A 20,526-nucleotide genomic window follows, 5' to 3' on the forward strand; every position below is an offset into this window, starting at 1 on the left:
TTAATGGTACTAATTAAAATAGACAATTTTAATTTAAATGAATCAAAAAGAAAAAAATTTATTAACACAAAAAAAAAAGAGAATAAAAAATCTATTTAAACCATTTAGATTTTACTAAAAAATGTCTTAAACACGTTTGTTAAGAGAATGAAATTAAAACATTTATGATTAATTTATATTTTAATTTTAATGAATAATATATTTTAAAAATATCTTAAAAATTCTTGTTACTATTATTTTTGTTATTTTTTCTACTATATTAAATGGGAGACAAAGAGTCCAAGCTTAAAACTTTTACTAAAATAAAAAATATTGACAATTTTAACTAATTTTAAATTTATTAATATTATACATATTTAATATACAAATTGATGAATTAATAAATACTTTAATGCTATAAATGCACTAGTATTATTAATTTAAATACATTATAAATTGTACACAAAAAAATACAGAAAAAATAAAATGATAAAAATTTACGCACAATTATTTTTATATAAAATTAATAATAATTTAATCAAAAATAAAAATAATATTATTAGAAATTATTGAAAGAAAAAAAAAAAAAAGGACGATCGCCTATTTCCTTTTCACAATATATAAATTTTACTCTCTCTTTCCCCTCCCTCCCTCTCTCTTTCTCTGTCTGCACCTGCACTTTGTTTTCTCTCCTTTTGTTCTTTCGCTGTCGCACGGAACCAAACACTTCCTTGCAACCTTCACTCTCACACGCACTGACGCACTCTCTCTCTCATAACACACACAGTCACACTCAATACTCTCTCTCTCTTTGTTTTTCCCTTTTAACATGACCACATTGCAAAACAATTCCTCCACCACATACCATTTCCGGTTATGAATCCCACAGCACTATCATCACACCAACCACCACCGCCACCACCGCCATTGCAGCAGCAGCAACAACAACCACAACCTCTTCGCACCTGCCCCCGCCACCCTCAAGAAAAATTCACGGGCTTCTGCCCTGAATGCCTCTGTGAACGCCTCGCCGAACTCAACCCAAACAACACCAACTCCAACACTCCTCTCCCCCGCAAGCCACCTACTTCCTCCACCGCTGCCGCCGCACTTAGAGCAATCTTCCGTCCTTCCTCCACTGCCTCCGCAAAAGACAACACCACCAGCAGCAGGCCGCCTACCTCTTCTTTCTTGCCGGAGCTCCGTCGAACGAAATCGTTTTCGGCTTCCAAGAACGAAGCCTTATCCGGCGCGTTCGAGCCGCAGAGAAGATCCTGCGACGTTAGGGCTCGAAATAGCACACTCTGGAATCTCTTCACGCAAGAGGCGGAGAAGAAATCACAGCAGAACAAGGAAGCTTCAGAAGCTGAAGCAACAAATCAGGTATCAGTAGTTGAAACAAAGGAAGAAGAAGAAGAAGAGGAGGAGGAGGTAAAAGAAGTTGAACTAGTAGTTGAAGAAGAAGAAAATCTCGAGCGAAACGACGTGGTTGAGGAAGAAGACGACGAAATTAGGGCTCTTGAGGAACCCAATGTGAATGTGATTGAAGAAGGAGTTGGGGAAATTGTTGTTGAAGAAGAAGAGCAAGAGTTGAAGGCAATGAAGGACCACATAGATCTCGATTCTTCCAATTCACAGCCAAAGAAGGATTCCAAGATCGCCGGTAGTCTCTGGTCAGCGGCTTCGGTGTTCAGCAAGAAGCTGCAGAAATGGAGGCAGAAACAGAAGATGAAGAAGCGTCGAAACGGCGTCGTTGACGGCGGTTCCGGCGACTGTGGACCCGCCGCACTTCCGGTGGAGAAGCCAATCGGACGGCAGTTCAGGGACACACAATCGGAGATCGCTGACTACGGCTTCGGCCGACGGTCCTGCGATACCGATCCAAGATTCTCCCTGGATGCGGGCCGGATGTCGTTAGACGCCGGCCGGATGTCATTCGACGATCCAAGGTACTCGTTCGACGAGCCGCGGGCTTCGTGGGATGGGTACCTTCTCGGAAGGACGGCCTTTCCGAGGGCAATGCCGACCATGCTGTCGGTGGTGGAGGATTCACCGGCGGCCGTAATTCCACCGGTGCATCCTCTGAGGACTGATACTCAAATTCCTGTTGAGGAACCGTTGAATTCGGTTAATGGGGATGATACTGTTCCCGGTGGAACTGCACAGACCAGAGAGTATTACTCTGATTCATCCTCTAGGAGGAGGAAGAGCTTTGAGAGGTCCAATTCGATGAGAAGATCATCGGTTTCTTCGCTTGTTGGGGAAATGGATGAGCTGAAATGTGGCAGCATTGCCAATAATTCTAATCCTAATGTCAATGGAAATGCTAAGGTCACCCCTGCTGGTGTTGATTATGTCAATGGCCCCAAATTGGCCTTCCTTGATAGGGATTTGAGCTCGAATTCGGCGAGGGATGATTGCTGTTCTGAGAGCTTTGATATTGGATTTGCGGATACTGCTTCTGTTGTAGGGAACGGCGACCGGAAGGAGCAGAAAAAGTCGCGCCGGTGGGGTAAAGGGTGGAGCATTTGGGGTCTTATTCACCGGAAAGGTGGTAATGGTGGTGGGAACAAGGATGATGATGATGATAGGTATAGTAGGGCTAATGGGGTGGAGCGATCGTACTCAGAATCATGGCAGGACCTAAGAGGGGTTCAGAATGGAGATCCAAGAAGTGCCTTCAGTGGCAGGATATTTAGGAGCAATAGCAGTGTGAGTTGGAGGAATGCACAAAGCATAGGTGGTGGATCGTTTGGCTCTGTGAGAAGGAATGGTGTTGTTCAAGGTAATGGTAATGGAAAGAAGGGTAAAGATGAATTTGTGTTGGAAAGGAATAGAAGTGCAAGGTATTCTCCTAACCATGCTGACAACAATGGCCTTTTGAGGTTCTACTTGACCCCCATGAGAGGTAGCAGAAGAAATGGGTCTGTGAAAAGTAGATCAAGCCAGGCACATTCAATTGCTAGAAGCGTTCTTCGATTGTATTGAACATTTGAAGTTCCATAAGGTGTTTTTTCCTTTTTAATTTTCCCTCTTTCTTAAGTTTGATGTTAATTTTTCTGCATTTTGTTGTGTAAAACCACACATGCTTTTGGTTATGTATTCTTATGGTTAGTTGGATAAAGCACTCTTCATTTTTCCTTTAGATTGAGTAGTAGCATGCTTCTTCAATTTGGTGATTTTACTCTACTCATTTACTCTTAATAACAGGAATTTACAGTTTCAATTTTAACCTCATCTTCTTTTCTTTTATTGCCTGAAAAAGGGTCTGAAACAAATGGCTTGATTTATGGCGCTATTCAAAATATGCTTTGTCTTTGGACACTATATGGTTTTCTTTTTCTGTCTTTTTATGCTGCAAAAGCTTTAGATGATTGGTGTGTAACTTTGTAAGGGCTTAAAATTTGCGAGCATTTTAAACTTGAATCCTTGGCATGTTATATATTCCTGCAAAAGTAGTGACAAAGTGGGTTCATACCACCTGGTCTTGCTGTTTGTCATAAGTTTGTAGCTTTGATTACAACAAAAATAAAAATAGTAGTGGTGGTTGAGTCTTTTCCATTTTTCCCTTGACATCAATTAATCAAAACTTTATTCATGTGACTTACACTACACCATGGTCCCCATAAAACATTCACTTTATCTTTATCATATATCAATATATCCATGCCCACATGAGACTATTATTATGACTATAGAAAAAATAATAATAATACTAGTGATGATGGAGCTTTGATAATTTATACAGTTAAAGAGAGACATGCTGTGCTTGAAACTTCACAAATTGTTTCGAACATTTGAAACCATTATGAGAAGTTGCATTGCAGCATCTTCTTCACTGTGATTGTTGTTGTGTGAGTGTGATTCAAGTTACCAAGAAACAATGGACAAAGTTTTGTGGACACGAGGGAGGGGTGGTAACAGAGGTCACAGAGGAGGAACAAGACAACACAGTAAAAGAAGACATTGGGGCATAGGAATAAGAGTGCACAAGGTTGGCCCCCCCATGTTTGTTAAAGAAGAACAAAATTTGCAGATTCTGCGTGTGGTGTGGGGTGAGGAGCTATACTGATTTACTTGAAACTAGAGGAATATTATTGCCACTGGAATTGTGTAAGGTCAACGTCATCTGAAGCAAGCTTGATATGTTTTTCCCTAGATATAGAGATTTTATTTGGTATAATCAGGTACTTGTCTCCTTAGTTTCTTTTATTCCTAAAATATTGTTATTAAGCTCAATTCTCTCTCTCCTTCTGTAATTATTCACTCTGCTGCTTCTGCTGCAGTATTTTCTCTATTTGTCTTGTCTTCATAACAATTAACAAGGAATTTCCTGAGTTCAGTTTTGAGTTACTAAGGGATTATTTTGCCTATGGATGAAAAATTTGTCTTAGGCTCTTAGCAAGCTTGGCTCCACATCTAAGACTATTGTACTAGGTTGTGATATGTCATTATGTGTACATATACACCTTGATTGGTAATAATAATTGTTTTAGGATAGAAATTTAACAATATAGAAAGATGTACATTTATTTGATGTAAATAGATACCGACATGTTTTGTCCCAGGATGAATTTACCTAACTAGAAAGAGATAATTTCTTTATCTTAATTTTGTTTGTATGTTTCTATATTCTTTATTTTGAGATATTTGCCAAAATAGCCATATTATGGGATGAAAAATATTAAACATATATTAAAATTAGTTATCTTTTATTTATATATAAATATATATTGTTTAACTTATTTTTATATATAATTTATATTTTAACATATATTTTATATTAATTTCTGATTTTGATAACTAATTTTAGTATATATCTAATATAGTTGTATAGAATATTATATTAATTTATAATAAATCAAAATTAATCACTAATATAAAATATATATTAAAAATAAATTAAATATATATATATATTTATATAAATATATAATAATTAATTTTAATAGATAATTTTAATTTGCAAGTAATATTTTGTCTCATGAATCATTAGCGCAGAATAGATACAAATTTGGACATGTTATCCGCACAACATTTTTCTTATACTAAAGATCAAATGTATAGTGTAGATCCCCACTTTAAGAATTGCTATTTTGTAGAGCTAGCTTGAAGTCTTAAACAGTTGAGATTCTTTTGGGATTTTGCAGTTGTTTCATTGTGTATTAGAATATAGTTTGGGGCACGTTTTCTTTTCTATGCATGGAAGTTAAATAAATCAGATTTTGGTTGGGCAGAAACAGTTTCCTAAGAAGAGATTTGCCGACCTTCCAGAACTCCACAGGGAAAAGCATATGATGCAGATTATGTGGGTCGGTTCCTTAGTAAACAATTTCATTTCATGAGATTTGTCGGTTCATGCCTCATAATTCATATAGTCTTCGTTAATGTTTATTTATTTCGATTTGTCAATGTTTGTCACTAATCTCAAAGTTATATTTCTATATAATAGTTTATGTGTATTCGTATGTATATGTCAAATGAGTTCTCTAAATTCTAATTATAAAATATTTATTTATTTTGATTAGAGTAACGGAAATCGTAAAAACTTTGATTATTTTATTGGTTTGTGATCCAAATTTTTTGATTAAATTAAACTATTGTACAAAAGTAAATGCAGAGTGAGATTTTTATTGAAACTTTCTTCTCTTAATTTTTGTTTTTAATAAAAGGATGATAATGATAGTTAGGTGCTAATCAACCACCATACTTTTAACATGGTTTCTTGTCTTGATTATTTTGAATCCCCTAGTTTTATATATTTTTTAAAGGAAAATAGATAACATACTATTATAATATGACGACTTTAGAGAGATTAAAATTTGATTTGAAATTAAATTTTATATGGTATCCAACTAAAAGTATTACAGTGAACATTTCTTTTTTTACCGTAATATAGAGGTGAGAATCAAAGAGATTTTATCGTTCACATGATACATTAGAATTGGATATTTATGTAATTAAATTGTAACATTTATCAAGGTATTCTTTGTTAACATTTATTTATATTATATCTAATGAATTTTAGTCCTTTTATTTTTTTAACAAATTGATTATATAATCCATTAATATCCCCAAAATGATAGGTGCACGTTTATATATTTTTTTCCCCCCCTAATCAAGTGTTTGTCTATTTCTTTATAAGTTGTTTATAGTTCCTACACAGATTTAACTACAAGAATCTTCAATGCACTTTTGTAAACTTCTTCACAATATAAATTAATAATTGTATATCAAAACGTTTAATATTGAAACTTTCAAGTTTATTATAGTACGAGTTTAGTGTCAAATAACTGGGAAAAAAAAAAAACAAGTTGAATAAAAGCTATAGTTGATTAAATATTAGTAAACGAGACAAACTCACAAACCCCACCAAAACCATAGCTTAATTATTAGTACATTTCAAGGGATCTAGGTAACACATGCTAAATGTAATTAAGAAAATCTGTACCAACACTCAGATTTTATTCGGTGATTGGATGTATATACATAAATCATTTTTGGAGGTTATACTATTAATTAATGTATGCACCAATCAAGCAGGAAACAACAAATTTATTAATTAATTTAGTGAAGTGAACCTAACAAGTAGGGAAAATTAAAGCAGAGACCCACAAGTCCATAAAAAAGAACACTTTAAAATCAATGAAGCTCAAATCCCATCAGCAAGACAGAAAGTATAAGTTAATGATTAATGCTCTTAACATATTAAGATCATTATATGTCCCACTAAGGATATTGAAGGAATATATTGGTCCCCATTATTATCAATTACCGAGTCTTGCTTTTCTTTTCTTTTTATATATATATATATATATAAATACAATTTGTTAATGCTCCATTACCACCGAATTAACCACAAAGTCAAAAAGTGTTTAGGTAAACATGCCCACATGTGTTCTCCAATGGAGAAAATTCGGTGATAAAGAAAGCAAAAATTAAGGAAAATAAAGAGGCTCATGAGTCATGACTCAATGGAGGTCAGCGGTTTTACACTAATCTCTCCACCAGCATAATCTGTTTTAATTATTATGGTTATTATTGTTGTAGTTTAATTTCTTTCAATTAATACCAACTTGTTGATACACACTTCTATAATGTGTACAAGAAGTTGGGAGAATATAAAAGTATAATTAAGTGCTAGTAAATATAGCTACAATAACTTAAGGCTAAAATTTCATGAAAAATATCCTTAGTTATTGCTTTATTAGTATTCTTAAAATATTTAGTTAATATGCATTTGAGAGTAACTGATATTATGAAAACTGTTATGGGCAAAATCATAATGGAAACTTTTCTGGTAAATATAATTGATGTAATACACCAATTTTTTCTTTAGAAGAAAAATAAAATGAAATGAGAAATGTTTTGATTACATTAGCCCAAAAGTTCTTGGTAAGAGGGCTTGCTATTATAAGATTGAAAGGCTCTCTTGATGATATTAATATAAAGTTTATAATTCTTGATTCCTTTGTTAATCTCTTTGATTGGGCCTTTTAATAGGGTCCTGACAAAAGAGACCACTAACGCTAAGCAGTCCCTTGATGTAATCCAATTGTAGCAACTAGCAAGGTGGCTTTATCTATTCGTTTTTCCTTTAAAAAAAAAAAGCTTAATGCTTAATGGTAACTATTTGATGCTAACAACATTCAGGGATAAATGAGAAGAGAAAGGTTGTGTAGATTATAGTGACAGTTAATGCCAAAATTTAAAAATAACAACATAACAACATTCAAAAAGAGAATGTTATATGAATAATTTAGACATGCTTTTAAATCCATGAATAATGCTATTTAACTAATTTTTTTCAGTTAATATCAACCAATTTTTTTTTGTAAATTATTATATTTGTCTCAAATTCTAAATCTTAAATCATAAACTTTTAATCCTAAATTCTAAATTATAAACCTAAATACTGAAATTGGCTGAAATTGAATGTTGACTAAGTAAAAGTTAGTTTTTTATATTTTCTTTAAATGCATACCTCAAGAACATTTATAACCACATTTTTTTCCCATTATTTTTTTTAACATTGTAGTTAAAAAATATGTTGTAATTATTCTTAGAATATTCATTAAATATGTTATAATAACATAAAAAATATTTTCATAGTATGGGGAGATTGCTAACCAACTTTTTCATATATATATCTATATTGGGGGAGCATCTCACTAGCTTAACCAACATGATATTAGCACAATCAAGACATCAAGTCCTCTAATAATGGAAAGCTTTTCTTTAATCTTCAGTATAATCAAAGATTCATGAGAACTACTTCTAAATGAGGTACTGATGTTTCTAGAATCTTGGATTGTTGCATGCCTTATTTTGCCATGTTTAGAAAAGGAAAGCAGCAGTTACATTTGCCTCTTTCCACAGAAAAATCTAAGTTTCAATACAACAAAATAAATAGCTACTATCATTATACACTCCTTTAAGCAGCAACTGCTTTGAATTTCATACATTTATAGTAAATGTCATAAATTGCAAAGAGCAACCTTCACTATTGATAGTTATCCCATGCAAAATTGCAAAGAGCAATGTCAGGGATACTCACTTTGCAAAGTGAGTCTCTCAAACATTTTGCAATTGCACTTGAAATGGTTTACTTGAACTATATTCTTTTCAGTCTTGCTCCAAATCTGCACCTTATGAACGGGTTTCGAATTCGGCTTTTCAGAATGCTGCAACTTAAGATGCTGCTGTCAATGGACAGTGCAAATGTGGTAAGTTGAAGTAGAGTTTTAAGAGATGAGAAAAGAAGAGGGAAAGAATGCTTTCTCTGATTCATGAATTGAAAGAAGAAGTAGTAAAAAATCATAATGTAGATATAAATAGGAGAACAGTACTTTTGGTTATTGTAATCTTTGGAGTCAATGGACTCTCTTCCCTCTAAATTCTAATGTAATATGAGAATAGAAGTAATAGCCAAAGCTGTATAGGGAAGAGGGAGAAAAAAAGGCTTAGAATTTCTGGTAGAGAACTTGGATACAGAGGATAAACACATGCAAAGCCTTTATTCCAAAATTCCTGTCAAGTCATGTTTTCCACATCATTCTAGCAATGAATTTCTGGTAAAATTTCTTGCTGAGAAGTAATTTAGGTAGAACTTTTGTGTCAAAGCAAATAATATCTTGTATGGCATGAAGGGGCCTTTCTTCATTTTTTTGTGATAGATTAGTTGATGCAATTTGGATGAGATGATTTGGTATCATTAGTGTCATTACTTATATATGGGGGTTCTAATTGGTGCATTCTGGATCTATATAGGACAGTCTTTAATCTCTAATTTTTTTTATGTTCCTCTTATTGAGTGCATGCATCAGCATCTGGAATTTGTCTGAAGCTTTTGGTGATAGCCAAAGAGACTCTTAGTTATTTGTGTTTTCTGCAATTTACTTTGTCTTGAGAATGTGGCTGTTGTCACCCCATGGCTCTAGTCGTCGACGCCTTCGTCTTCATTGTCCTAGTTCTCCAAGTCCAAAGCCGTGTTTGATAAGCAACGATTGATTTATCTCCATGTAACCTTAAGGTTATGGGTTCAAGTCGTAAAAGCGCCTATCAAGTTAGGCTTTCTACATTATATTTTTTGGGTGCGATCCTTTTTCGGAATCTGCGTTAACACGGAATGCTTGTGCACCGGGCTGTCCTTTGTACCAACATAAGTTTCTGAGAAATTCTGCAGCATCACATGCTAACTTAGTCACCCAAATAATTTTGCAGTGATATCAAAGCAGAGGTATTTGATATTGTATCATGAATTGCCCTTTTACAATACCACTTTTCTCATAAAGGAGTGATAACATATAGAGAAGAAATGATAATAAATGAACTACTTCATTTATTGATTTGTTAGTCTTTGTTGTTGTCCTTGTTTTGTTCATTGATGAACAGAGAAAACAAAACCACAAGAATAGCTCCAAGAACTGCAACTTTTCTCCAATCATTACCAATTGAATTAACTATTCCAAATGTGAGCAAGCCAATGAAGAAGAGGTAAACATTTTTCAATGTTTTGTTGCTACCACCATCTTTTTCTCTTGATAAGTCTTGCAATTCTATCCTTTTGACCTCATCATCTTTGACTTTTGCTTTATCAGCAACAGATTCCTTTTTCCCTCCAAGGCTTTTGAAGAATAGTCCTTCATTTTGGTCCCTCTCCATTTGATCTTCAAACTCAACTAGCTTGTTCTCATTCTCCTCAATCTCTAGCCTGTTAAGTTCATTGAGTTCCTCAAATTCTAGCATCTGGCTCTCTATGCTTGCTGTTATCTATTAATAAAAAAATATATATATTGCACAATGGTCATTAGAACATACACAAGAGTCTTTTTTTTTCTTTGGTGTCTAAAAAAATACACAAGAGTCTATTAGTAGAAGTTTTCTTTTGTAGAAATTTCTAATGACATATGATTTAAAAGAATATAGTAATACTTTACCATATTTTAAAATAAATTAAATAATTCAATTGCAAGATTTAATATTTTATAAAAATTAATTTGTTAGATCTTTTATTATGATATTTGATCAATATTCAATAGTACTAATATTCAACAAGTAATCAGTAGTTACTACTTACTACACACATTGAGGAATACCCATTATTCAGAGGTCACTGCCCAATGATTAAGTAATTTTTATTTGAACAACTATTATAACAATTTAATTTTAATATATTGATACTAAAGAAATATTTTTAAATAACTCAATTCATCACTATTAGTATTTTCTAGTTAGAAAAACAACAACTATTTAACCAACAGGCAAAAAAATTACTTACTTTTTTTGAGATTGTAGTATAAAATTTTTAAAAAAAATAATTAGAAATTCTAATTCATCCTCTAATTATTCTCTATTTTTAAATAAAAATTTAACTTTTTTATGTTTTGACAAAAGTAACATATATATCAAATTTTATTCATTTAAATATTAAAATAATATTAGAAATATAAATTAGGACTACTAAGTACTAACCATTACTCAAACTTTAATTTTCATACTAAGATTATTTTAAATTCACAATATATATATATATATAAATTAAATTCATCTAGAGGGTATACATACATGGTTAAGAGAAAAGTTTGAGGCAATTAACCTACTCTGTCACTAGCTTCATCTAATCCTTTGAGAGCATCAGCACCAATCTTGTCAAACTCAGCTTTGGCTTCTTCACCGAATTGGGTCAAATATTCTGACTTCTCATCAAGATAACCCGTTAGACGAACCTTCTGAGCTTGAAGCATGGCTATTTGTGCTAGAAGCTCTTGGCTCTGAGCATTTCCTTCAGGTTGTTGTGGAGGCTGAGAAGAATCAGATTCATCATTATTGGATTTGGTGCAAAGGCATAGAGCAGAAGAAGTTCTTGTGTTGTTGTGGAATCTTGTGTGGTTTGAATTCGTTGGAGTGAAGCATAGATGAATTGTTTTTAGGGTAATCATGTTTTTTTCATAAGAGGTAAAATATTGTGTGTTTGAAATGGGGGAAAGGAATTGGAAGTGAGAGGGGGAAGCAGCAGAAACAAACTCTCAAGTGCTGTGTGTGTATCAATAGTAATAATATAGTGTTTGAAGTTTGAAGCTCATCCTCATGTTTTTCTTTTTTTGCATTATCCGTTGTAAAAGAGAAAGAAAAATTATTGGATAAGGATATTTAGTGATTCTAAGGAGCATCCTTGCTTAGTAAAGCGCACCGTACACCTTGCTAGAATTGGTGTCATCCTCATATGTAATAAGAAATGGAGAATGAATCATCTCAATTGTTAAAAAAAATTGAGAGTGTAAAATGTGATCTTTAACTTTTCATTAGTTTCACTTATAAAACTAACAGTGAGCGATTACACTGTACTCCTTCAATTGCTAAAAAAAATTGAGAGAATCCATTCTCTTAAGAAATGTGGTTAAATTCTATAAATTTAGAAATCTTAAAAATAATGTCTCGTAATTGAGTATTTATTTATTTTGGTCCTCAAAGAATTTTAGACCAAACACTTTAGTTTTCAACTAAAATTAGTTATTCAATTGGTCCTTAACAATTAATTCCATCAATCACTTAGGTTCTTTGCTCTGTCAACTCTAATGAATTACAAAATAATCCCTGAAAACAATAACAGGGGATAAAATGGTCTCTGACATCCTCTGTTCCGAAACGACACTATTCTCCCCTAATTTCTATCATATCTCACATAACACTAACAGTCTAACATTGTAACTTCGAACTACACAATACACACTCTACAACTTCAATGTTCACAAGAAGAAAAATCCTCAACTTTTTCTCAACCAATTCATGTTCAGGAAACTAATGACTATGTCTCTCAAGTACTTATCGTCTTTGATGGATCCCATAAATCTAGACAGCAAGTCTAATTTGTTAAGACCCATCGTCGTCGTCGCCATCTCCCTCCTCCTCTATCCTATCATCTCCATGACCACATTGTCCACCACTCCGATTGCTTCCTTCAACTTCTTCTCTGAACCAATTCAATAATTGCTTCAGTTTTTATATGAGCGGCAACGGTGACATTGCTCGTTGTACTGATGATAGCTTGGATGCGAGGTCGAAACTATTTGCCAACTTGGACTCTGAGAAAGAAGGAATGAAATACTCGGGATCCATTCCAAATGAGAATTTGTATATGATGTCGAAAGAGAATCTTCTCATGATGTCCTAATGTCCAACAATCTATATTGCTTGCTGGAGAGTGGAGAAAGGCGTACCCTTGGAATAGTTGTGGAACTTGGTCTTGAGGATGTGGTGGACATTGTCGGGGTTGGAGGTGATGCTGTTGTCGAGGACGTTGAGGTGGATGCTTCTAGTGGGTGAAGTGCGAAGGAGGTGGAAGTACCAGTCACAGAGATTTAAGAAATGTGTGGTTCATAACATGTTGATGTAGGTGCGACACGCGTGGTAGTTACACCATGGCTTGATCTTGGAGTTGAAGAGGAGGAAGATAAAGATGAAAAAGAAGACTGTGAAGGTGAAGAAGGAGAGTACGAATATTAGGATTATGCGAGATATGATTGAAAATTAGGGAAGACCGGTGTCATTTTCGAACAAAGGGACCATGGATCATTTTTTTTCCTGTTAGAGTTGTCAGGGATCATTTTGTCTCTTGTTAGAGTTGTTAAGGACCATTTTGTCTTCCGTTAGAGTTGACGGAGTCAAGGACCTAAGTGATTGACGGAATTAATTGTTAAGAACTAATCAAATAATTAATTTTAGTTAGGAATTAAAATATCTTATTCGAAATTCTTTAAAGACCAAAATTGATAAATACTCTAGATTTAACTATTGAGTTATTAAGTCAATAGTTTAATATAGAGTAATTACTCAAATCAGTCCCCAAGAATTTTAAAATCGGACATTTTAGTCCCCAAGAAAAATTAATACACAGATCAATCCCCAAGGTTTTACTCCAACAGACAAATCAGTCCCCAGTTCATTTTCCGCCAAAGTAATTACCCAGATCAGTCCCCAAATATTTTAAAAATAGACATTTTAGTCCCCAAGAAAAATTAATGTACAAATCAATCCCCAACGTTTCTCTCTGTTAGACATAACAGTCCTTCGTTCAAAATAAAATAAAATAAAATAATAATAATAATAATTATTATTATTAATTGTACAATAATACTGTACTATTATGTCTAACAGAGATAAACGTTAGGGATTGATTTGTACATTAATTTTTCTTGGGTACTAAAATGTCCGTTTTTTAAATCTTTGGGACTGATCTGGGTAATTAATCTGCCAGAAAATGAACTGGAGACTGATTTGTCTGTTGGAGTAAAACTTTAGGAATTGATCTGTGTATTAATTTTTCTTGGGGACTAGAATGTCCGGTTCTAAAATTCTTGGGGACTGATTTGGGTAATTACTCTTTAATATATAAGTGGGTTATTGATTAAATTGTTTAATCTGATATAAGTAAATAAATATATAAAATTATAATAAAATTAAAATTTAAATAATAAAATTAATATTTCAGATCACTTAAATTTAACTTGATTAAATTATATATAAATTATAATATAATCTAAGATTTCATATAATATATATTATTTGCAAATATAACAAAAAAAATTTATGTTTTAGTGTCCATCAACGTGTTTATAATATATAAAAAGTTTAATTATTCTGTTATTTTTTATAATTTTATCAAATTTTTAATTAATTTTTATATTTTTTAATTGAATTTTTATAGTATTTTTAATTTTATAATTAGATAATTTTTATGTAAAAAATATTTAAATTAATAAAATATTTCTTTTTAAAAATATGTGACCAAAGATCTATATTAGCTGACACTTTTTAATTTTGAAATGAAACTAAGAATCATGTTAATGGAACGTTAAAGTTTGGTGTTTTCACCGACTCACCGACGCTAGGGACAACACTCCTCTATAAAGCTCGTGCTCAAGTCCAGAAACACCCTCGATCAACTCGTTGCTCTCGACCCACCAACCATTCGATCCACCATTCTAGCGAGAAACCGAACACTGACGCCGTCTATGGGGAGCGCAAAAAGGCAAGGCAAAATGGACTTTTCCCTTTTGCTTTTAAATCAGTCATAAAGAGCATTTAATGCTCTCGGCACGGATATCGAAACGATGCCCCAAGTAACGGTTGGAGACAGATTACGTGCACTAAAAGCGTATACTACATTGATGAAGTCACGAACAGAAGTAAGTAGCCGCACAAGAAGACACGAGAACTTTGAATGTGCCAACCGTGAACCTCACGAGTCGCCACGTTTGGGGCACTATTCCGGTCCAACCCAATAAGGGTCGGAGGCCCATGTTGCGGATTACCGACCTGACGGTACCATGACCCGTATATGCGAGGTGACCTGCATTTCATCCCCTCAACGAAGACCTGGATAGTTGGTAGAAGCTTTCAGGTAGACAGATCCAAGTTAGAGGGCCCACTCGAGTACAAAGTATAAAAAGGGAGGGACATACCCCTCCCTAGAGGTACATCACTCTTACCCTAATTAGTCGTTTCATTGTACAGACGCTCACTTTAGTATCAGAGTGTCCTTGCAGGTGGCCCCACTCGCCGACCCACCGACGCTAGGAACAGACACCCCTCCATAAAGCTCGCGCTTAGGTCTAGAAACACCCTCGATCAACTCATTGCTCCCGACCTGCCAACCATCCGATCCACCATTCTAGCAAGCAACTGAACAGAAATATTTACACCTTTTTCTTTATGTTATGGTGAAAACTCATATGTAATTATTTTTATGTGAAGTTGTTAATTAAGAACCGTTAAATAATTTAATATATTTATCTATCTATCTATTTTTATTATATAAAAGTTGATACTAACTTCTTATACAATAAGTCTAAGTCATGTGTTTTTCTTCTAATGATGTCATATCAGCAACTTTGATGATTTGACAAAACTTTAAAATTAACCGATCATCTTTTAGTAATTTTTTTGAAAAAAATTAAAAAGAAAAAACTCTTATTTAGTATTATTCATTAAAACATAAAATGCTAATTAAATACAATAAATATACATTAAAAGTGTCATAATAATAATAATGATAAAAATTTCAGTTACAAATATTGAAATTCTACAACTTATATATATTAATAGTATATCTATCTTACTCTTCTAAGTAAGTTTAAATTTGACACATTTTTTTACTAAATACATTCAAATATATCATGATATAAAATTAATTCATAATTTTATATTATATTTTTGGTATTTTTTATTCTCATTTATTTTTCTAAACCAAAATAAGTTCAAATTCGACACATCTCCTTACTAAGTATATTCAAATATATCATGATTATAAAATTAATATATTATATTTTTGGTGTTTCTCATTCTTATCAATTATTTTCAATTTTTTCTTTAATTATTTGCAAAGCAAAGAACACCATATAAAAAGATAAAGTATGACAACTAAAGCAAATAGAAGTAACAAATGAAGATGTAATTTTATATAACTCTAATATAAAAGGCTTATATCTTTTTTAAAAATAAATAAATTCAAATTTTAAACTAATAAAATATATTTTAATTTATATTAAATAGAAACAATAAATGAAGATATTATTTTATATAACTCTAATATAAAAGATCTATGTCTTTTTTAAAAAGAAACGAATTCAAATTTTTATACTAATAAACTATATGTTAATTTATATTACTTTTAGTTGAATAATTATATAAAATTATATACAAATTATTAAATAAATATTCTACAAAATAGTTTTAATATAAATAATTTAAATTTGACATTAGTTTATATATTATATAATATAATTAATTTATCGGACAAATCACATAAACAAATGAATTAGAAACCAAATTTACATGAATCCCCTAAAGTGAGGAGAGCTACGTAGGTAGCCTATTCTAATGTAAATCGAATTCGTTTACGTCGATTTAGCCATGTATATGTAAATCGAATTGAATACGTTCGATTTAGGGGCTTTGATAGTAAATCAAATTAATAAAATTTGATTTAGGCATGATGCTAGTAAATCGACCTTACTAGATTCGATTTACCTGGTATAATGATGCACTAAAGTAAATCAAATGGAGTGAATTCGATTTAAGTTTGAAAATACTATAGGATAATTCGACTTCACTTAATTCGATTTACCATTAACCAACAACATTATTAAATCGAATTAATTCGATTTAAGGTAGATCTCCAACCTTTATAAATACGAACAAGATGTTGAATCCACATATGAGTGACACTCAAAATGGCTATAGAGAATAACTTTCTAGTTCTTGTGCACTACAAAGGCAATGATTAAAAAAAATGCGATCGAAAATTAAGTTTACTAATAAAGATCCGTTGAGCGTATTTATCAGACCTTCTATGAGCCTAGTTGATTTTCATGATATTGTACTACGGAAATTGGTTCTGCATGGAATGAAACGGATCGAGAAGTTATATTATCGAATTCTGATTTCTGTTATTCAGGAAGTACGACTCGTTTGTGATAGACAGTGACGAGGATTTGCATATTTTATTTTACTGTCATTGCCAGTTTCCGGAGGTGAGAATCCCTGAACTGTTGGCAAAGCTTGTGGATGTAGTCTCTAGCTCAGGAGGATCGAACCGGAATCATCAATCAGTACCTATGGCAACAGCCTCCAGTTTAACCCTTGTTGTTGCGTCTTCATTTGTACTTGTAATCTTGTCTGCGGGAGATTTAGTGGCATCTCTAACTTTTGCAGCTGATCTACATCGCGACGAGATTGCAAAACAAGGTGCAAACGTGAATACTCCTGTTATGATTCCGATTTCTAGGGCGGTTGGAGAACCGGATGCAGTGCAAGATGTCCTAAGGGAGGACGATGATGTAGATCCCGCCACGATTGTTGATGACAGCGATGATGATATAGGGAGGAGTATTTCTGTCGGTCCTGGTGGTGTATTGAGCTCGGGAACTCAGAAGTATCCCCCACACTTTTCGACTCTAGACTTTGATGCGATGAGACCAGAGGAGTTACCGGATGTGCAATCCGGTTTTAGCGTGAGAGATTCACAGGACACCGCAGGTCTAGCTGAGTTTCAAGTCGGTCAGCAGTTTCAGAATAAAGAAGTCATCTTATGTGTGATGACTTATATCATTCATCGTGAGGTTGAGTACAAAATGATGAAATCAGACCATGACAAGTATTACAACAAGTGCAAGGAGTTCGGAAATAGTTGCAGATGGTTGATTCAGATCACGCTACGACAACGGAAGGGTATCTGGGAGGTCAGACGATATAACAGAACTCATGCATGTTTGGGCACCTCTGTCTCCGGTGATCACAAGAAACTTGACTATCATGTGATATCTGCTTACATCCTTCCTATGATCAGAGCTGATGTGTCCGTGTTTATCAAGGTTCTGTAGAATGCGACAGAGGCACATTTTGGGTTCAAACCTACATATAAGAGGGTGTGGTTGGATAAGCAGAAGGTTGTCTCGTAGATATATGGGGATTGGGAGGAGGCCTACAATGAGCTGCCAAGATGGGTGCTCGGTGTACAAATAATGATGCCAGGTACTATCGCAGTTCTGAGGACGAGTCCTGTGCATGTTGGAAGCCAGGTTGACGGGGAATCAGCATTTTTTCACCGACTTTTTTGGGCATTTCCACCGTGCATCGAGGGATCCAATATTGTAAGCCGTTAGTCAATATTGACGGGACCCATTTATATGGTAAATATGGGAGAACATTGCTGGTCGCGATAGCTCAGGATGAGAATTATAATATTGTTCCCATTGCTTTTGCCCTAGTGGAGGGTGAAAATACGGAGTCATGGTCTTTTTTCTTATCTCACTTATGGCAGCACATGACTCCTCAGCCAGACATTCTTGTGATATCCGATAGGCACAATGGGATCAAGGCTGCTTTGGAAGAACCTGATGGTGGGTGGGTTCCACCTGCTGCTTATCAGGCATTCTGTATTAGGCATGTTGCAGCAAATATCATATTGAGTTTCAAGGGAAAGGATGCCAGGAGGATTCTAGTGAGCGCTACTTATGCGAAGACTGAGGTCGAGTTTGGTTATTGGTTTGACATCCTCCGGATGGAAGACCTGTCTATGTGTGATTGGGCCAACAGGATGGAGTACAACATATTGACCTAACACCGGGATAAGAGTCGTAGATTCTGCCATATGACTACAAACATTTTTGAGTGCATTAATTCGGTGCTCAAGGGCGTCAGAAATCTTCCAGTGTTGGTGAAGTCCACTTATGGGATGTTGGCAGAGCTGTTTGTTCACAAGGAAAGAGAGGCTGAGGCACAGTTGTAGACAGGACAACAATTTAGTCAGTCACTTGTGAAAGCAATGGAGGCTAACCTAAAGGCATCGAGATGTTTCATAGTGACACTATATGACAGGAATAATTCAGAGTTTAATGTAGCCCAGACTACCCCAACAGAAAATTTCTCATTCGGTACTTACAGAGTGTCGTTGACAGATCGGACTTGCTGTGCATATTCCCGCCTGAATTGGGCAACGTATGTCCACGATGTATATCGCCTCAGCACGGTATTTAATGTCTAAAGGATGAGATTCAATCCTCCAATTCCAGAAGGCTTCTGGCCACCATATGACGGTCCAACAGTCATCCCGGATCCCAGTAAGAGACGTACATCTGAAGATCATCCGAAGAGAACTAGAATTCGAACTAGTATGGACGAGGTCAATCCAAATCGACCAAAGTGGTGTGGGCTATGTAAACATCCTGGTCACACTAGGTGGAGTTGTCCTCAGAGAGGAGGTGCTGGGGTATCTGGCAGAGCCAGTGGAGTTTAGTGTTTTCGTTGTTGTGTTGCTTGTTTGGATGTAGTTTACTGTGTTTTCTTTATTTGTGTTTCTTTATTGAATTATGTTTATGGAGCTTAGTGTTTCTTTTGTATTGTCGTAGTTGTTGTATTGTTGAATGGATTGTTGTTATTAACATTATCTTATTGTCTTTTTCATAATGTTGTTAAGGTCACTTTTTCCCTTGAAATTTTAACATTCATAAAAAATTCATAATAATCTAATAACATACCATGGTAACCTAATAACATGATTAAAAAAAACCAGATAACATAATGCTTAACACAACAACACAAAATAGAGGGGTAGATAACATAATAACCTAATAACATAGCATGGTAACCTAATAACATGATAAAGAAACGGGATAACATAATGCTTAATACAACAACACAAAGTAGAAGATGTAACCCTGTGAACCAGCGGTGTGGTCGCCTAATCCTCTGTTCTCTTTGAGCGAGAGGGACCTCATCCTTGTTGCGGGTGGTTTGGAGTAGGGCTAGCAATACATACCCTACCGCGGGTACCCAACCTGTTGGGGTAGGGTAGGCTACCCGACCTGCTACAGGTAGGGTAAAGTGCGGTCCGGGTAGGCCTACGGGTAGGGTGTACCCTACCCTACCCGTACCCCCCATATATAACATGTTTAATAAAAATTATGTGCATAGTGAAGGAGGTGAGAGTTGAACCCTCAACCTCCTTCATGTGTAGCAAGTAAGCAACCACTAAGCTAGCTAATTGCTTTGCTAATATATTGCATTTGTATATTTATGAAGTTACCATAAAATAAAAATTAAACAAAAATAAAAAACATATATAATTCATGATTTAGAAATCAGAAATCCTAAGACTAAGTGGGAGGTTGGGAGCGCCGTTTCTTCCCAAAGCCATAAGCCTCAGTGTCTCACCGCAAGCCCCAACTCTCCTTGGGTACTTCCTCGTTCCTCCATTGCCGCAACTCTTTTTCCTCCTCTGTGCTCTCCTCGCAACGCCGCTGATTCGTGACCTTCTCTCCTCTCTACGCTGCTGCTCTGTGCTCTTCTTGGTATTTTTCAGCATGCTTATTCATTCTTCATGTAATATTTAGTTCTTGTAAATTTCGTGTTCATCATGTTGATTCGTTTAGTTGGTTGGACATGAAAATTGGGGCTTTACTTTGCATTTGAATCTGTGATTTTGTTTTCCTACTGATTTATCCTTTTTAGCACATTTTTGGTCTTGACTGAAAATCTTCTCAAAGT

The 20,526-nt window shown here is 34.4% G+C and overlaps 3 protein-coding genes across 5 annotated transcripts; 2 read left to right on the plus strand and 1 right to left on the minus strand.

The window, feature by feature from the left end:
* The first annotated feature begins 638 nt into the window (after positions 1 to 638).
* On the plus strand, positions 639 to 4,590 carry LOC107625702 (protein OCTOPUS). Of its 3 annotated transcripts, none has more exons than XM_088503718.1 (2): positions 639 to 2,986; positions 3,728 to 4,590. In XM_088503718.1, exon 1 carries the CDS (start codon positions 856 to 858, stop codon positions 2,965 to 2,967), a length of 2,112 nt encoding a protein of 703 aa, XP_088359844.1. In that variant the 5' UTR covers positions 639 to 855; the 3' UTR covers positions 2,968 to 2,986; positions 3,728 to 4,590. The 3 variants fall into 3 exon arrangements, with proteins under 3 accessions (XP_088359844.1, XP_088359845.1, XP_088359846.1); XM_088503719.1 differs by having other exon boundaries at positions 3,678 to 4,350; XM_088503720.1 differs by having other exon boundaries at positions 3,807 to 4,350.
* A 5,088-nt stretch (positions 4,591 to 9,678) lies between these two features.
* Positions 9,679 to 11,557, minus strand: LOC107625703 (uncharacterized). The gene is made up of 2 exons (XM_016328397.3): positions 11,082 to 11,557; positions 9,679 to 10,251 (listed from the first exon to the last, which is right to left on the minus strand). The coding sequence occupies exons 1-2, from the start codon at positions 11,418 to 11,420 to the stop codon at positions 9,832 to 9,834; spliced, it is 759 nt and encodes a 252-aa protein (XP_016183883.1). The 5' UTR covers positions 11,421 to 11,557; the 3' UTR covers positions 9,679 to 9,831.
* Positions 11,558 to 12,651: 1,094 nt separating this feature from the next.
* Positions 12,652 to 17,861, plus strand: LOC110269279 (uncharacterized). The gene is made up of 3 exons (XM_088506076.1): positions 12,652 to 12,796; positions 12,875 to 12,971; positions 16,937 to 17,861. Exons 1-3 carry the CDS (start codon positions 12,652 to 12,654, stop codon positions 17,859 to 17,861), a joined length of 1,167 nt encoding a protein of 388 aa, XP_088362202.1.
* Positions 17,862 to 20,526: the final 2,665 nt, after the last annotated feature.

The sequence above is a fragment of the Arachis ipaensis genome, chromosome B2 (genome assembly GCF_059453495.1).
Source record: "Arachis ipaensis isolate K30076 ecotype BB chromosome B2, ASM5945349v1, whole genome shotgun sequence".
Lineage (NCBI taxonomy): Eukaryota > Viridiplantae > Streptophyta > Magnoliopsida > Fabales > Fabaceae > Arachis > Arachis ipaensis.